Source organism: Paramisgurnus dabryanus, chromosome 9 (assembly GCF_030506205.2).
Source record: "Paramisgurnus dabryanus chromosome 9, PD_genome_1.1, whole genome shotgun sequence".
NCBI lineage: Eukaryota > Metazoa > Chordata > Actinopteri > Cypriniformes > Cobitidae > Paramisgurnus > Paramisgurnus dabryanus.
The window spans coordinates 40,299,770-40,315,631 of NC_133345.1; the positions used below are offsets into that span (position 1 = coordinate 40,299,770).

Here is a 15,862-nt window from a genome sequence, read left to right on the forward strand (position 1 = left end):
GCGTGTTTGTGTGAGTAAAACAATTTAGTACTATGTGTCACTATCAGTTGCGGCCAAGATTTCTCTTCAGAGGAACGTGAATCACGCGAATTCATGATGCACACGCATCACATGTGTGTGTGTGTTTGTGCGTTCGTAACACGCGCATCGAAGGGTTTAGTAAAAGACGTGTGTGTTTGTGCGTGCGCTGCTACACACGTATCGAAAGGGTTTACGATAAAAGACACGTGTGTTTGTGTGTGTGTTTTTGTGCGTGGGTTTACGATAAAAGACACGCATGTGTGTCAAAAGGGTTTATGATAAAATATGCGTGTGTAAGAAAGACACTGTGTCTTAAGACACTCACTTAACATTAAACTGATTACACATGAGATTAAATTGAAAGTTAGTTTGAACGAAAAACTGGTATCCAATCATAGCAGTGGGCATTTACTTCCAAGTCGTCAATGCAGCCCGCCCAATAAAACGGATTTCTCTAACCAGCTTCAAAATCAGGGTACAAAATGGCCTATTACTTATTGCTTTTGATGTTTTTGGATGTAAAAACCATGCAAACGTCATGAGTAGACCTCAAACAACAGTATAAAACAATAAAAACGACAGAGGAAGGGCATCTTTAAATATAAAAACAACTTACAGGCTGTGATTCAGAAGCATTAGAATTATGATAATGACCATTGTGTCAATGTCAATAGGCCCAGAAAGTAAACTGTTGCCAATCCGTGTGTTTGTTGTAATCCAAGAGATTTTTGTTGGAGACGATAACTCGCGTTATCGTTTAATTTTGGATTTGTACCTTTTGTATATCGTTAACATGTACTAATACACACCAAAGGAAATGTAAATCAGATCATTAGTGCCCTTTAACAAGTAGTTAGCCTACAGTAGCCATTTTCATCTTAATCCTACCCCCAAACCTAACCTTAAACCCAGCATCTCATGAGTTTTAGGCGGTTTCTGTATCCCATCTAGCCATAACCGCTGTTTTTCACCCTAATCCTACTCCCAAACCTAACCCTAAACCCAACATCTCGTGAGATTTGGCTGTAGCTGTATCCCATCTAGCCATAACCGCTGTTTTTCATCCTAATCCTGCTCCCAAACCTAACCCTAAACCCAAAATTTTATGAGATTTGGCTGTAGCTGTAGCCCATCTAGCCATAACCGCTGTTTTTCATCCTAATCCTACTCCCAAACCTAACCCTAAACCCAACATCTCATGAGATTTGGCTATAGCTGTATCCCATCTAGCCATAACCTCTGTTTTTCACCCTAATCCTACTCCCAAACCTAACCCTAAACCCAACATTTTGTAGAAAGCACTTCCCAATTTCCCAAATAAATGTTCCCCTTCCCCCTCCCCCTTTTTTTCTTTTTATTTGCACTTATGATTTTTAAACCAATTTTTATTATCTTTTGCCCCGGGCTGTATTAGTGTCAATGTCAGTTGCCCCCTGCACACAAAGAAGCTTTTTTAAATACATGCTTGTACAGTGGTCTTTATATCATTGTACGATAATAACCCCCTCCCCAGCCCCCTTCCCTAACCCCAATTTTAGTAACTATGGGACTTCAAATTATTTTCCATTCTTTTAACCCATTTCTTTATTATATCACAATATCCCTAAACCCAACATCTTATGAGATTTGTCTGTAGCTGGATCCCATCTAAGGAAGATATGTAGCGCTCCAACCAAAAAAGTGTACTTAGTTATAAGTCCATGCAGGGTGCGATTTGTGAAAAAAACAGAGGGGGGGATGTTTTCAGAGGCGTCGATTTCGGCGACGGTGGGTACTCACCATATTTCGTCATGAGTTATTTTGAACCCACCACTAGTTTTTACTTTTTTGACTGTTTTCAGTGGTTATGAAGAGCAATATGAGAGAGAAATTTGGTAATCATTGTCCGACCTAACAAAAATCCATTATAATATATTTTTTTTATATATATTTCTAATTAAAATATTTCTAATATTCAGAAATGCGCTCTCCGCTCACGAGCTCTGATCGGAACAAACCCGAACCTCACTGTCTGCTGAACTTGCGCAGAAACATCAAAATAACCAGCTTTTTAAAATGGTTGTAAACTAAACATTTAGACTATTTTAGCGCAAATTATGAGCTTATTGACGATTTTTTATCATTCTTGACATAATGCGTCTGTTCACAGCACATTTCAAAACATTTTAATTCATAAAAATAAATCATGAGAACATTAACTTCATCACTGCATTTGCAGGAATTGTAAAAAAATTCTTAACTCATGAAGCAGCCTAACGCAATATTTTTACACTAATAGTTTATCTTTCCCCACACATATGAACTGTGATCATGCACAACGAAAAAACACGCAAGAATTAAATCTTGAATGGCAAAACTGTATGGCACAACGTAGTGTCAACTTAAACATATATGAACAATGTAGCCTATTGATTGCAAAGTTAAACCATAACAGTAGAAACAGCTTTACTGCTGCTTTTAAAGTAATAACATTAACTTTACACCGCAATGCTGAGCTACAGTGAAATGATAGAAAAGACAGATGCATTATGTCAATTAGCCTCATTTGCGCAAACTGGACGCGCCCGCGCCTCGCTAAACGCCTCATCTGCATTTATCATGTGTCACTTCTGCCATTCTCAGTGGTGTGACTGGGACACTTACTCTGCTTGTCATCATAAACAGATTATCAGATTGTGATGTTTATTCTCGCTTTATTAATATGCGGATGAATATGCTGCCTTCTATCGTTTCGACACACAGCTCCATAACCATCTCGCATGTGTTGATAGGCTTTTACTCGTGAGGTGTAACCGGGTCTGTAACCAATCAGGTAGCGCCGTGGGCGGGACATTGAGCAAGTCTTCAGAGTGGTGAATACAGAGAGGCTGCGCGGCAGCTGTATCAGAGCCAGCCAAAGCAGCGCATTTTAAAACAAAATTGACTTTATTCAAACCACGGATCCGTGATAAGTTTTGTGATCCGTCTCGCCACTAGTGTAGTAGCACTGATCACTTTGAGGGGGGGATAAATTTATCCCCACCGGGGATAAAAATTATTAAGCAGAGGCAGGGATACATTGACCAGAAAGGGGGAAATCCCACGCATCCCCCCCAGCAAATCGCACCCTGAGTCCATGTACTTCAGGTGCGTGGAGCCAAGCGAGTAATTGAGTAAAGAGAGTGGCTAACCGCACACTGATCCACTTGTGACAATAAGTCTACAAAAAGTCTACAAAAACATGGTTTTTATTTATAAAGTGCAGAGTGCAAGTGAATATAAAAACAGACAAGGCGAGCAAACGTTTCAGCTGGATCCCATCTAGCCATAACCGCTGTTTTTCATCCTAATCCTACTCCCAAACCTAACCCTAAACCCAACATTTTATGAGATTTGTCTGTAGCTGTAGCCCATCTAGCCATAACCGCTGTTTTTCATCCTAATCCTACTCCCAAACCTAACCCTAAACCCAACATCTCGTGACATTTGGCTGTAGCTGTATCCCATCTAGCCATAACCGCTGTTTTTCATCCTAATCCTACTCCCAAACCTAACCCTAAACCCAACATCTCGTGACATTTGGCTGTAGCTGTATCCCATCTAGCCATAACCGCTGTTTTTCATCCTAATCCTACTCCCAAACCTAACCCTAAACCCAACATCTCGTGACATTTGTCTGTTGCTGTATCCCATCTAGCCATAACCGCTGTTTTCACCCTAATCCTACTCCAAAATCTAACCCTAAACCCATGAGATTTGGCTGTAGATGTCTCACCTCTAGCCAGAACCGGCAAGCACTCACAGTTGGCATCAACCTGGTGTTTTCAGCCACATTTATATGCTTTGGTGTACACGCCAACCTTTTTTATTTCCAAACTTTTGACTGTGTATATATAAAAAAGGATAATATGTCACATACTTACTGTGTGTAATATACATGAGTCACCTTTTCCCTCTTTACCCTCTTGCTCTATAAACACACTTGTACTGCGTACTGTATGTTGCCTTGTATTATGATCGAGGAGAAAACCTGCAAATGCAATGGTGAGTCAAACCTTACATTTAGACACAGTTCGATTACATTTGTTTGTCAAGCTCTGGACTTTTTTACAGCTTCACACAGAGGTCCAAGTATAAATTTGGAAGAATGCACTCTGTTTACAGTTCCCTGCACATGTGTATCTGGTACTACTTGAAATGGGGATTGGTCAGGCTTGGAAGTTGGCTTTTTAGCTTTAGCAATTAGCATTTCTCAGTAACAATGATTGGTGAACTTTAAGTGACACTGATACATTTTTAAAAGACGAAAGAAAAAATATTAATATCACCATGTTGGTTTCTATGGTTCATAAGTCTATGTTGTTGCCAGTTTACAGGGTGAATGTACTATAATGGCGCTTTTAGGTGGGTTGTAAAAGTAGATACAGTGGTGCGGGATAGGCTAGGGCAGGCCAAATAATTTCATAAAATGGGACCCGCAGGTTGAAAAAACCCCGAGCTGCGCATCACTACTGCTGATCTCCTCGGGGTCGGGTTGGCCTAGAGAAAATCTCATTAACTTAATTGCTTACAGATTCGATGCCAAAGAGGAAACACGCAATAATCTAATCAGACATGTCTTGACACGTAAGCATAGGTGTGTAAGGGGAATAGTTTTTGTGAATTATAACTTTAATGTTTGGTCTGTCTGTCAGAAGGCTTGAAACAGTGCCCATGGATTAAATTTATGATGCATTTTGATACTTTTTTGAGCTAGATGGCCCCAGTCGCTATTTATTTTCATTATACTGTATGACAAAGACAGCCCTGCCAATTTTGCAATGAATTGTATTTTTGCTACACAGAACAATGAAAGTAATAAGTGGGTTTTCATTTTTGGCTGAACTGTTTCTTAAAGGGAATTGTGTGGTCACGGGAGGCACATTTCTTCATGCATATTAAAAATGTTTTGTGTTCAGATCACAAGAGGCGGATGTTTATACAGTGCCAGTGTAAAAAGGGCCAAATTGTTTCTGGTTGGCAAATTTGAAAAAAGTTTTTTTCCTAATTAGCTCAGTTGAACTTTTAGCTGACTCTTAACTGAGAAGAAATCAATGACTGTAAATCACAGTACAGACTCCTGACTCTGATCAATACTAATCAATATAATCTCCTGACATCACTTACCATCACCTCTTTTTCTTTAGCCAAGCATTGTTTTATTGTCATTCCTAAAACAATACCAACTCTGCTCCAAAACCTAGTGAGCTGCCTTGATGACAGCTCTTCAGGGCTTTTCAAACTACACACAAGCCAGCTGTGAAATTGTTGATGAATGTAATATGATGATATGACATTAATTTCATATTAAACATGAAGCTTGGGTGGATTGTATCAAAAGGTTTTTTGACTTGAAAAGAATTAGCTTCTTTTCTTTACTTTTTACATGTAAGAGAGCATTTGATTGGACGAAACTTGGGAAGTGCTAGATGAGTCATCATGTTTTTTCAAAGCCTTTGTGTCGGAAGTGCATTTACTATGCTGAAAATGCTGTCTGCATAGGTAGCGTACTAGATTTTGAAACAGAGCAATTATGTTTAGATTTGTGCTGGTGGTACTGTAGGCAGAGATTACAGTAAGATGAAGTGTGAGCCAGAGCTCACCCCTGTGTCTGTGGGACAGGGTTGGCTGACCGAGGCTTTTTTGGCACCCTTGACTTGCAGCACAGTTCTACGTCCCAGAGGTTGTTTGTGATTTAAACACAACCAGATGTTACGTATGCACTCCACCTGTAAAATTCCCACTTGGATGCCAACATTTTGAACGGCATGCACTATCATTGAGTTTGAATAGAAACTGAACCTTGTTATGCATCTTGTTGTGTGCACTTTTCTGTTTTTCATTTTTGTCATCTGCACTTTTTGGTTGCACACAGCTTTGTTATTTATTTATTTATTTATTCTTAACACCGCCATTCCAGCATCTATGGCTATAATTATGGCGAGAACTGGTTAATCTATAGACCAGTTAATCTATATGCACGTTAATCTATACACACGTTAATCTATACGCACGTTAATCTATACACACAATAATCTATACACACCTTAATCTATACACACGTTAATCTATACGCACGTTAATCTATACGCATGTTCATTTATACACACGTTAATCTATACCCACACATGTTCATCTATACACACAATAATCTATACGTACTTTAATCTATACGCACGTTAATCTATACGCACGTTCATTTATACACACGTTGTGGAAAATGCTAAATCTATACACACATTAATCTATACGCACGTAAATCTATGCGCACGTTTATCTATACACACGTTAATCTATACCCACTTTAATCTATACACACGTTAATCCCTACGCATGTTAATCTATACGCACGTTCATTTATACACACTTTGGGGAAAATGCTAAATCTATACGCACGTTAATCTATACGCACTTTAATCTATGCGCTCGTAAATCTATGCAGACGTTTATCTATACACACGTTAATCTATATGCACTTTAATCTATACGCATGTTAATCTATACGTACGTTAATCTATACACACGCTAATCTACACGCAAGTTAATCTATACACACAATAATCTATACACACGTTAATCTATACGCACGTTAATATGTACGCACGTTCATTTATACAAACGTTAATCTATACGCACTTTAATCTATACGCACGTTAAAATGTACGCACGTTCATTTATAGACACGTTAATCTATACACACCTTAATCTATACACACGTTAATCTATAAGCACCTTAATCTATACGCACGTTAAGTTATACGCACGTAAATCTATATGCACGTTAATTTATACGCACGCTAAACTATACGCATGTTAATCTATTCACACGTTCATATATAAGCACGTTAATCTATACGCACTTTAATCTATATGCACTTTAATCTATACTGTACGCACATTTATCTATATGCACATTTATCTATATGCACGTTTATCTAGACGCACGTTAGTATATACGCACGTTAATTTATACACACTTTAATCTATATGCACTTTAATCTATACGCATGTTAATCTATTCACACGTTAAACTATACGCACGTTCATATATAAGCACGTTAATCTATACGCACTTTAATCTATACGCACTTTAATCTATACTGTACGCACGTTTATCTATATGCACATTTATCTATATGCATGTTTAACTAGACGCACGTTAATATATACGCACGTTAATTTATACGCACTTTAATCTATATGCACTTTAATCTATACGCACGTTCATTTATACGCACCTTAATCTATACACGCGTCAATCTATACACACGTTTGGGAAAATGCAATTTGGCATCTCCAGTTCACATAACCTTCAAGTTTTTGGACTGTAGGAAAAAAACCTAAGGAAAAAAACCTAAGAGTACCTAAAGTAAACCAACACTGACACAGGGACAACATGCAAACTCCACACAGAAAGACCACCCGCCCCAACTGGGGTTCGAACAAGGGACTATTTTCATTTGAGGCAACAATGCTACCCGCTAAGCCCCTAACAGGGCATCAAGCTTATTTACTTTGAATGGGTGACGTCATGCGTTGCCAAACTTAATTGTCACTGGCGTTGCTTGCGGCAGAAGTTGAACATTTCTCAACATTTCATGCGCCAACGAAACAGTATATTAAAATAAAAGTAATGGGATTTATTTGATGCTTTATTTGATGTTTATTGCTCACCTAAAAGACAGTTTTGGTGAAAAGGACAAGGGTAAAAAGGAGATGGCAGGATGACAGATTTTGCTTGAATGATGTGCCATTCAGATTTTATAATAAATAATAATAGCATGTTTAATGAATGTTTATAAATAATGTGACATATTTAATCCGTATATTTTCTTTCTTTTTTTTGGCTAGTAGAAGTTCTAAATGGCTGGTGATTTAAAAATGTATTAGCCAAATTGGCTTTAAAAGTTCATCTCAAACCCTGCTTACAGGGAAATGTAAGGAAACAATTGCAAGAGCTCCTAAACACCACCTCTGTCAAAAATTTGATAATGGTATTAACCTTAAATCCACTTAGGTCATTCAGATATACCGGTTGGTAGAATCCATTAAGACCCTGATAAAAAAATTCTTATTTACAAGAAAACATGTTGGATGCACTTAGAGGTTTTGGCATCGAAAATATTCATATTTTGTCCTGCATGTTTATTCGCTTATTTTAAAATCTCATTCTTTTTTTTTATTGTCTGTTTATTGATTTCTGCGTAAACCGTTTAAACAGGTCTCACGAAAGCTGTCAAAAACATATGCAGATCATATTTCACCCCTGAATCAAAAATAAATGGTTTGGTTAAAGAAAACGAACTTAGTTATATCAGCATTATGATTTTTTTTTGCAATATATCATCATTAACACTCTGGGGTCGGCTGCGGCGCGGGCGCCGCAAACTCTTTATTTTTAAATCACTCCCCAAAGAGACTTAGATAACTCTGCTGATTTTGGACATACAGATATGATTTATACATCATTTAAAACGTTAAATTGTCTAGTTTTTTTCTGTCCACTCCCAATAAAAGCAGCATGTTGTGCTTTTCGCAAAATTAAGAAAATAAACATGATGCGCGTTTTGTTCTCTCTCCCTCAGTGAAGTCCTTTCAGAAACACGTCAGAAAAATTAACTCTAACATAACGAATATTTTTCATAGAAACAAAATATAAATGTCTACATAATCCTTGGAATGTCTGCTTTTGGACGATGTAAGTGAAATCGAAAACAAATATTGTAATTCGTTGTTAACTTTATTAGAAGAGAGAGATGTACCGTCTTTCTTCTGTTGCTTTATTATCTATAATGAGCCACGCCCCGCTCCATTGAAGAAAAGAGCAGAGATCATCCATATTCATTAGTCAACCCCACAGTCAATGGACATTCCATTCCGTCTCTGCAGTCATTCACTGCTGTGTTGAGTTTTAATCCGAGTGCTGGAAACATGACATATACTTGTTTACTCGTGACTGTAACTAAAGTTATCTCCAAACGCGAGTGTGACTAGATCGACGTCCAAACGCACACACAAACACACAATGCCTCATATTTGAAGCGCTTTGTGGTATCATTATAAAAGATGCGATTGCACACATCACATACTTGTTTACTCGCGCCTAAATCTCCAGACAGACGCGAGTGTGTGTGCTTCGTCAGTGTGACGGGATCGATGTCCGACATCTAAATCCTTATTTACTTGCGGATGTGTGTCAGTTTCTCCAGACGCGAGTGTTTTCTTTGTCTTCCGTCAGTTGACGCGACCGGAACACATACACAAACACGCGAGTCAGGAAACTCGACGCGCTTTTTGGTATTCTTATAAAATACGCGATTGCAGACAGTACAATCCTTATTTAGTTGTGTCTAAGCGCATATCTCCGCACAGCAAGTTTATTAAACACAGGTTCACTCGCATGTGCACACGTTTGCATTCATGATCAACACGTGAGGTAATGGCTGCGGCTGTAAACAAACATTGATAAGTTTATCACGCGTGTCCCTGGTTGTGTTTCTACTATAATGATTACAAAAACACAAATAGGAGTCCAGACAACGATAGGCAGTTGTTCTTTTGAGCTTTAAACTGCACAAAAGTAAACCTCTGGCTGGCCAACCAAACACAAACCCTGTGTTCACTTTACGATGGCCAAACAGTACCTTTACCATGATTAGGCTACTATGGTTTTTAAAGGGTAACTTATACTTGTGATATTAATAGAAAATATTTCTATATATGTGTGTGTGTGTGTGTGTGTGTTTGTGTGTGTGTGTGTTTACATTGTATTGAAAAGTAAACCTTATCATGGTTTTACTGAGGGTTACATTCCTGTTGAACATCCCCACAAGGCTCATTAGTGGCTCATTATTCAACTCTTTTGTCTCTCAGCTGTCAATCACTGATTATTCAGGAGCTTTCCCGCCTCCACGCATACAGCCTTTCCCAAGCAAAAGTGTCTTAGAAATTGTAAATCAATATTTTGCTTTATGTGAATAATAAGGCCATATGATTTTCACATCATTTTGAAGAAAAAACTCTAGACTACTAGATGATTTTTTGAAAAGTCTTGGGAAAACATGTTAAGAATGAGTTTTGTGGTGTTATATCAGTGACTTAAAAATTTTGCTTTTTCAAAAACCACGCATAAACATTTTTCTCTCAAAAATACAAACATGTACATACATGTTGATTATATGATATTGAAGCCCAGTTTGTGCTGAACACAGTGTTATGAGACTTTTGCCATTAATATGTTTTCAAGCAACTGAAAAAAGCACAAATGTCAGTGCATGTCAAAATTTCCCCAGGGCCCTAAAAACCCCTTAGACCCCAGAGGGTTAAAATGGCAACTGATGACCCCTACCCTGATACTCATTAAAAAAAATCAAAATTTCATTATGTATGATAAATTATACATTATTTACACTATGTTAAGTTTTCATATGTCACTATTAGGTAGTATTTGTTGTACTGAATTCAGCTTAATTGTGTTGTTAACAATCAGTGGCCCGTGTATTTTTTGTTATTGTTTATAAATCTCGATATTTGTTTGATCAAACCCTAAGCTTTGGCACTAAGGGATGGAAAAAGATCAATGTAAATACAAAAAAATCTGTGTTTGACCTTCGCACATTCTGACACATCCGTTCTGACAGATCAGGATGTAAATTTAATCTTTCAAAGGGGAATACGTGTGCCTGATTTATTATTTCCTTTGAATCACCACTTTGAATTTGAAAACGTGTTTTGAAACAGAATCACATATTAGGTTACGATTCCAATGAAATATTGTGTTTAGAAACTTAAAAGGCTTACAACCCATTGTGCAATACATAATGTATTCCCTGTTGTGAACGTTCATTAAAACATCTTTCACAGAATTGATGATGTTGTGATATAATAATATTACAGGACCTTTTCTGGTAGGTTAAAGTGAAAATAAAAGGGTTTAGTGCACTTCATGTCCTGTAATATTGCCAGTGGTTTGTTCCGGATTGTTTTGGATTGTTTATCCAATCGTATCGAATGTAAAAACAAAATCTTCACTAACACAGACATTTTAAATTCAATCTTTTATAACTTACTGTGAAGTAAAAGTATACATTTTATTTATCACCAAAACAACAAACTCAACATATATGACTGTGTGTTTTGTGCAGGCACAAGCTCGTGGGGCGCTGCAGTATCTGGTGTCTCTGTTAGAGAGTATGGAGCACAGCGTCCATCACACACTGCTGCTAGAGATTCGCTCTCTTACCGATCGCTACACCTCCATTCTGGGGGGCGGAGGTAAAGACATCTACCGCATGAGCAACAGTTTCACAGCCATCGCTCGACTGCTGGGACGCAAGCTGGAGGCTGAAAGTCCAGCTGCTAGGTATACACACGCTTTCCTGAATAGACTGAGATGTAGCAGAATATATTTGTGCAAAATGTGTTTGTTTACCTACTGTTCCAATTCAGAATCAAATCAAACATTTTAACAATTTACATTTTATCTCATGTAAACTGAAAGCGATCCAATCCCTGAATTTAATCTGCACTGTGCCTAGTATGCAGATTTTCTGTACACCTTGAAATACCTGGATGATCTACTCTGACAAATGTCCACTGTGACAAATGTGAGATGAACTGAAAGAACTTTCATTTATTTATTACCTCAGTTCCTCATGGACTGCCAAGAGTTACACAAAACTGGATTAGATTGCAGAAACCATTTTCTTTTTAAGATGACAATTGGACACTTTCTGAATTAAGCAAGAGCAGGGCCTAAAATGAACACTCACCATGCGCCCAATACGCCTTATTCCAACCTGATCTCACGAATTTCCGTGGCATAGTCACGGAATTTTTTGCTAATTTTTCCGTGGCATTCTCACGGATCTCCGCATATTTCCGTGGCCCTGCCACGGACTTTCTTTTCCGTGGCATTCTAACGGATTGGTAACTCAACTGTTTTGTCCTATTTTCTTACCATTGTTGCTTCGGTTTAGGGTTAGATTTACATAAAATGACATCCCTACCCAAACCCAACTCTAACCCCAACGCCAGGCAACAATTGATTAAAGTTTAGAAAATATAAAAGAATACATCAGAAAAAATTGAATAAACCAATAGTTAAAGTGACAAACTAACGCAAACACCAAATCTAACCCTAAACCGAAGCAACAATGGTTTGAAAATGGGAAAAAGCAGTTGAGTAACCAATCCGTGAGAATGCCACGGAAAAGAAAGTCTGTGGCAGGGCCACGGAAATATGCGGAGATCCGTGAGAATGCCACGGAAAAATGAGCAAAAAATTCCGTGACTATCCCACGGAACTTTGTGAGATCATGTTGCCTTATTTAGTCTGCCGCCATGTTGATTCCAAAACGATGCTGTGAGGGATGGACGTCCAGAGCGTGCGCTTTAAACCTATTGTCAGAAATTGTCATTTCTGGAATATTATTAAATTTTAAAGGTCTATTCCAAATATCTAAAGTCATGGAATTTTATATATTTTTGTCCAAGTCATGGAATATCAAGGATTTTTGTATGTTGCTTAAAATTATATTTTTCTTTCATCAAAATGTAATCTACTTTTTATCAGTTGTGACATGGAATGGTCTGTGCTTAATGGCTGAATGACCAGCATCCTTATACAAAACTTATACAGACTGAATATGGCTTATGCAAGGAAAAATCAGCACTTGCGAGTATATATACTGTAGGTAACATGAATTCTAGGCACGGCTCTAACAGGTGTGTTCGACTTCATGATGCGCTGCGCAGACCGATGTGTGTGACATCAAGGTATCGCGAGAATTAGTCGAAAACTGTGCTCTCCCAGTACTTTGACGACTAATCCAGTCAACAACTCATGGTGTTTTAATGATGTTGGATTACAGAGAGACTGGCTTGTATGTGATACTGTACACAGACACATGAGGAGGATGAGGTGGACTAAGAAACAATTTCTGTGTATCTACAGAAGAGAGGAGAAGGTCCATGAAATGACCAGACCATGTGACGTTAAGTTTAATTCTGAAGTGTTCACCGAGGACCAGCGGCTGCAAGTGAAGATCCAGGGCTTTGAGGAGAAGTTGGATGATGAGAAGGTGGAGTCTGAGGAAGAGGGCGTGTCTCCAGGGCCTCAGAGACGTCACAGCCTGTGCCAGGGAGCACGAGACGAGCGCAGAGAGATGAGGTTTAACAGGTGGGTCTGCATTTTTTAATCATTTGCCACTATGCAGAGTCGTCTACGCCCGTTACATGGCCATACCTACCGTTTAGATTCCCAAGTCTGTGGAAATCTGTTTCTAAATACGGAAGTCCTGAACATTTACAGGTCGGCTGTTGTCACATAAATAACCGAACTGTGTGTAAACACAACCATATTTTGGGGTTATAACATTAAATTCAGGAATTACAACCGTATTTTTAGTGCTGTGTGAATGTGGAACATTCAAAGAGTGGAAAATTTAATGTGCAATTTGTGCAAAAAAAGTAAAATAGAGAAAAAAATGCTACAGAGGTATAGACACCTTTAAAATTGTACTTTTATGTTTTGATTCGTGCTGTTCTTCTGTTATGTTCAGGTCAAAGAGTCTAGCTCTTCATGTCGTCCGCACACGATCCATTAACTCTGACAGCAGCCCAGACGGTGAGGGGGTGGAGCTTAATCCAAAACCTGATCCATGTGTGACCAATCCCAGCCCAGAGACCAGCTCTGCCCCCTCATCTCCACAGGAAAACCACGCCAGCACCACAGAGACCAAACAAGACACATCTCCAAACAATGACGGGCAAACGGTAGAAGCTGGAGATCCCCGGGAGGGAGATCGCCTGTGGACCCACCTGCGAGACAACATGGAGGAAATTAAAACCTTCTGTGCGGAAATGATCAAACAAATCCCTATTCCTGACCAATGTGTCATTGAAGGTAATAAAAAAGAAATCATAATAAAAATGTCCCTGATTTATATGTAGCAATACCTGTAAATATCACCAAATAACGTTTCCCAGTCTTAAAGGGATACAATAGTTTGATAAATCACAGTACTGTGCGCTATCATTTACTCGGCCTCATGCTGTTACAAACCACATTCTTTTGTGCATGAAACTCAAATGATAAATATCCTGGACATGGTTACATTCAGTAAAATGAAAGTAAAGGGGGACTGGGGTTATCAAGCTCTAAAATGACAAAAAAAGTTGTCCATACTGTATAACCACCAAGACCCTAAAGGTCTTTGAAAGCTTTGCAGTTAAATGGACCAAAAATTTAATCATTTGAATAAGTGCATGATGCATTAGTGATTATATCATTATTGACCAAAGGTTTATTTTATTACATTAGTTTGTCTTGACAGATAGTGAAAGCAGATGATATCAAGGCTGATTTCAGGTTACAGAATTAATCAGATGTCAAATTTCTTACTGTATATGCATATGTTGTACATCAGCCTTATTTTATTTGCATGTTAAATTTAGTGCTAAGGGTTGTGGGCATGACAGCACACTGAATTGGGAGGGTTTGTGGTTCTGGTCTCCAGATCCAGAGCTCTGCATTGAACCGGGTTTCTGCCCACCTTCACATTATTCAACAGCACTCCAACTGAGAAAGAGTAAAAGATCAGCCTTAGACCTGCTGCGATGGCACGAAACATGAGCATGTGTGAACATAAGCACTGTCTGCATGTTAGCATGAAAAATTCATAGCCACCATTTCAGGTGAAAAAGTCATGGGCCTTATTCGGACCGGATTAGTTTTACTGGGGGACCTCTGAGAAAACCGTGCTTCTCAGAGGTCATCTGTGTTTTTAATCCCTTTTGAATCCGCCATGACTGTGTTTTTCTCTCATGACTTCCATAAAAATTCCAAAACAATTTACCTACTGTTTTTCGCCGAACTCAGAGGTCATCTAAAAATTTAATCCCATCCGAATGAAAATGTCTGTTTTTACAAGCATTGTCTTTTGAAAATGCGTTTCTTTTCATGTTTTGGCCAACGTGATCTGCTGTAAGGTCTTACAAACGCGCGTATATTGTACTTTATGCGTCCCATTCATTTAGACATGGATGTTTTTTTACATTCAAAGAAAAAAAAATCTAATCTTGTACACTGTTATAACTTTTTTTTGTCCACTCGCAATGTTAACTCTCTTCCTGTTATTGACGAGTTATCTCACCAATTAAGAGAAAACACTTCCCTGCCAACGACGAATTTTTACGAAACCATAATTTCAAACTATATTTTTCGCTATCATCCACTAGGTGACGCTCTTACCCAACTTATAAAACACTAAAGCATCCACTCATCCAAAACATAAAAAAACTGTGTAAGTTTTGATCATCACTCTGAATCTGATCTCCAACCAAAGTCCTTTACAAAAATGCAATTATTTCAGCTTTTTGCTCAAAATGTTTTATTTTTTAAGAAACTTACCCATATTTGAGAGGTGATAAAAAGAAAACAAATGAAGATAATATTAAACTTTTTTTAAAGCAGAGGGTCTGTTCTTTCATTTAATATATTGTATGTTTATATATTTATAGAAGAAAATTTTGTGGAAGGCATTAAACTTTTGTGAAAATCATAAAAAATGCTGCCGCTGGTTGGCAACTTTTTAAAAAAAATGCTGGTGGCGGAAGAGTTAATTAATGAAGATAATAAATTATTAATTAAGATTTTTTTCATTTCTATGGCTTTATTATAAGCAGGCAGTCATATAAAACTTTGTATAAGTTATTTTGATTAGTTAAAATGAAATTAATTAATTTAATGTTCTGAAATTTAAAGCAAAATTTCAAACATCACAAACATGTGAATCCAGAGCATGTGATCTTCTGCAACGAC

General features: G+C 37.9%; 1 protein-coding gene across 3 annotated transcripts in view; it reads left to right on the top strand.

The window, feature by feature from the left end:
• The window catches only part of veph1 (ventricular zone expressed PH domain-containing 1), a 132,406-nt gene that overhangs the window by 84,424 nt on the left and 32,120 nt on the right, over nucleotides 1-15,862 (top strand). For all 3 annotated transcript variants that reach the window (XM_065246633.2, XM_073815838.1, XM_073815837.1), the window contains 3 exons: nucleotides 11,184-11,401; nucleotides 12,995-13,219; nucleotides 13,602-13,945. In XM_065246633.2, the coding sequence (XP_065102705.2) occupies nucleotides 11,184-11,401; nucleotides 12,995-13,219; nucleotides 13,602-13,945 (787 nt within the window). The remainder of the gene's footprint in view (nucleotides 1-11,183; nucleotides 11,402-12,994; nucleotides 13,220-13,601; nucleotides 13,946-15,862) is intronic.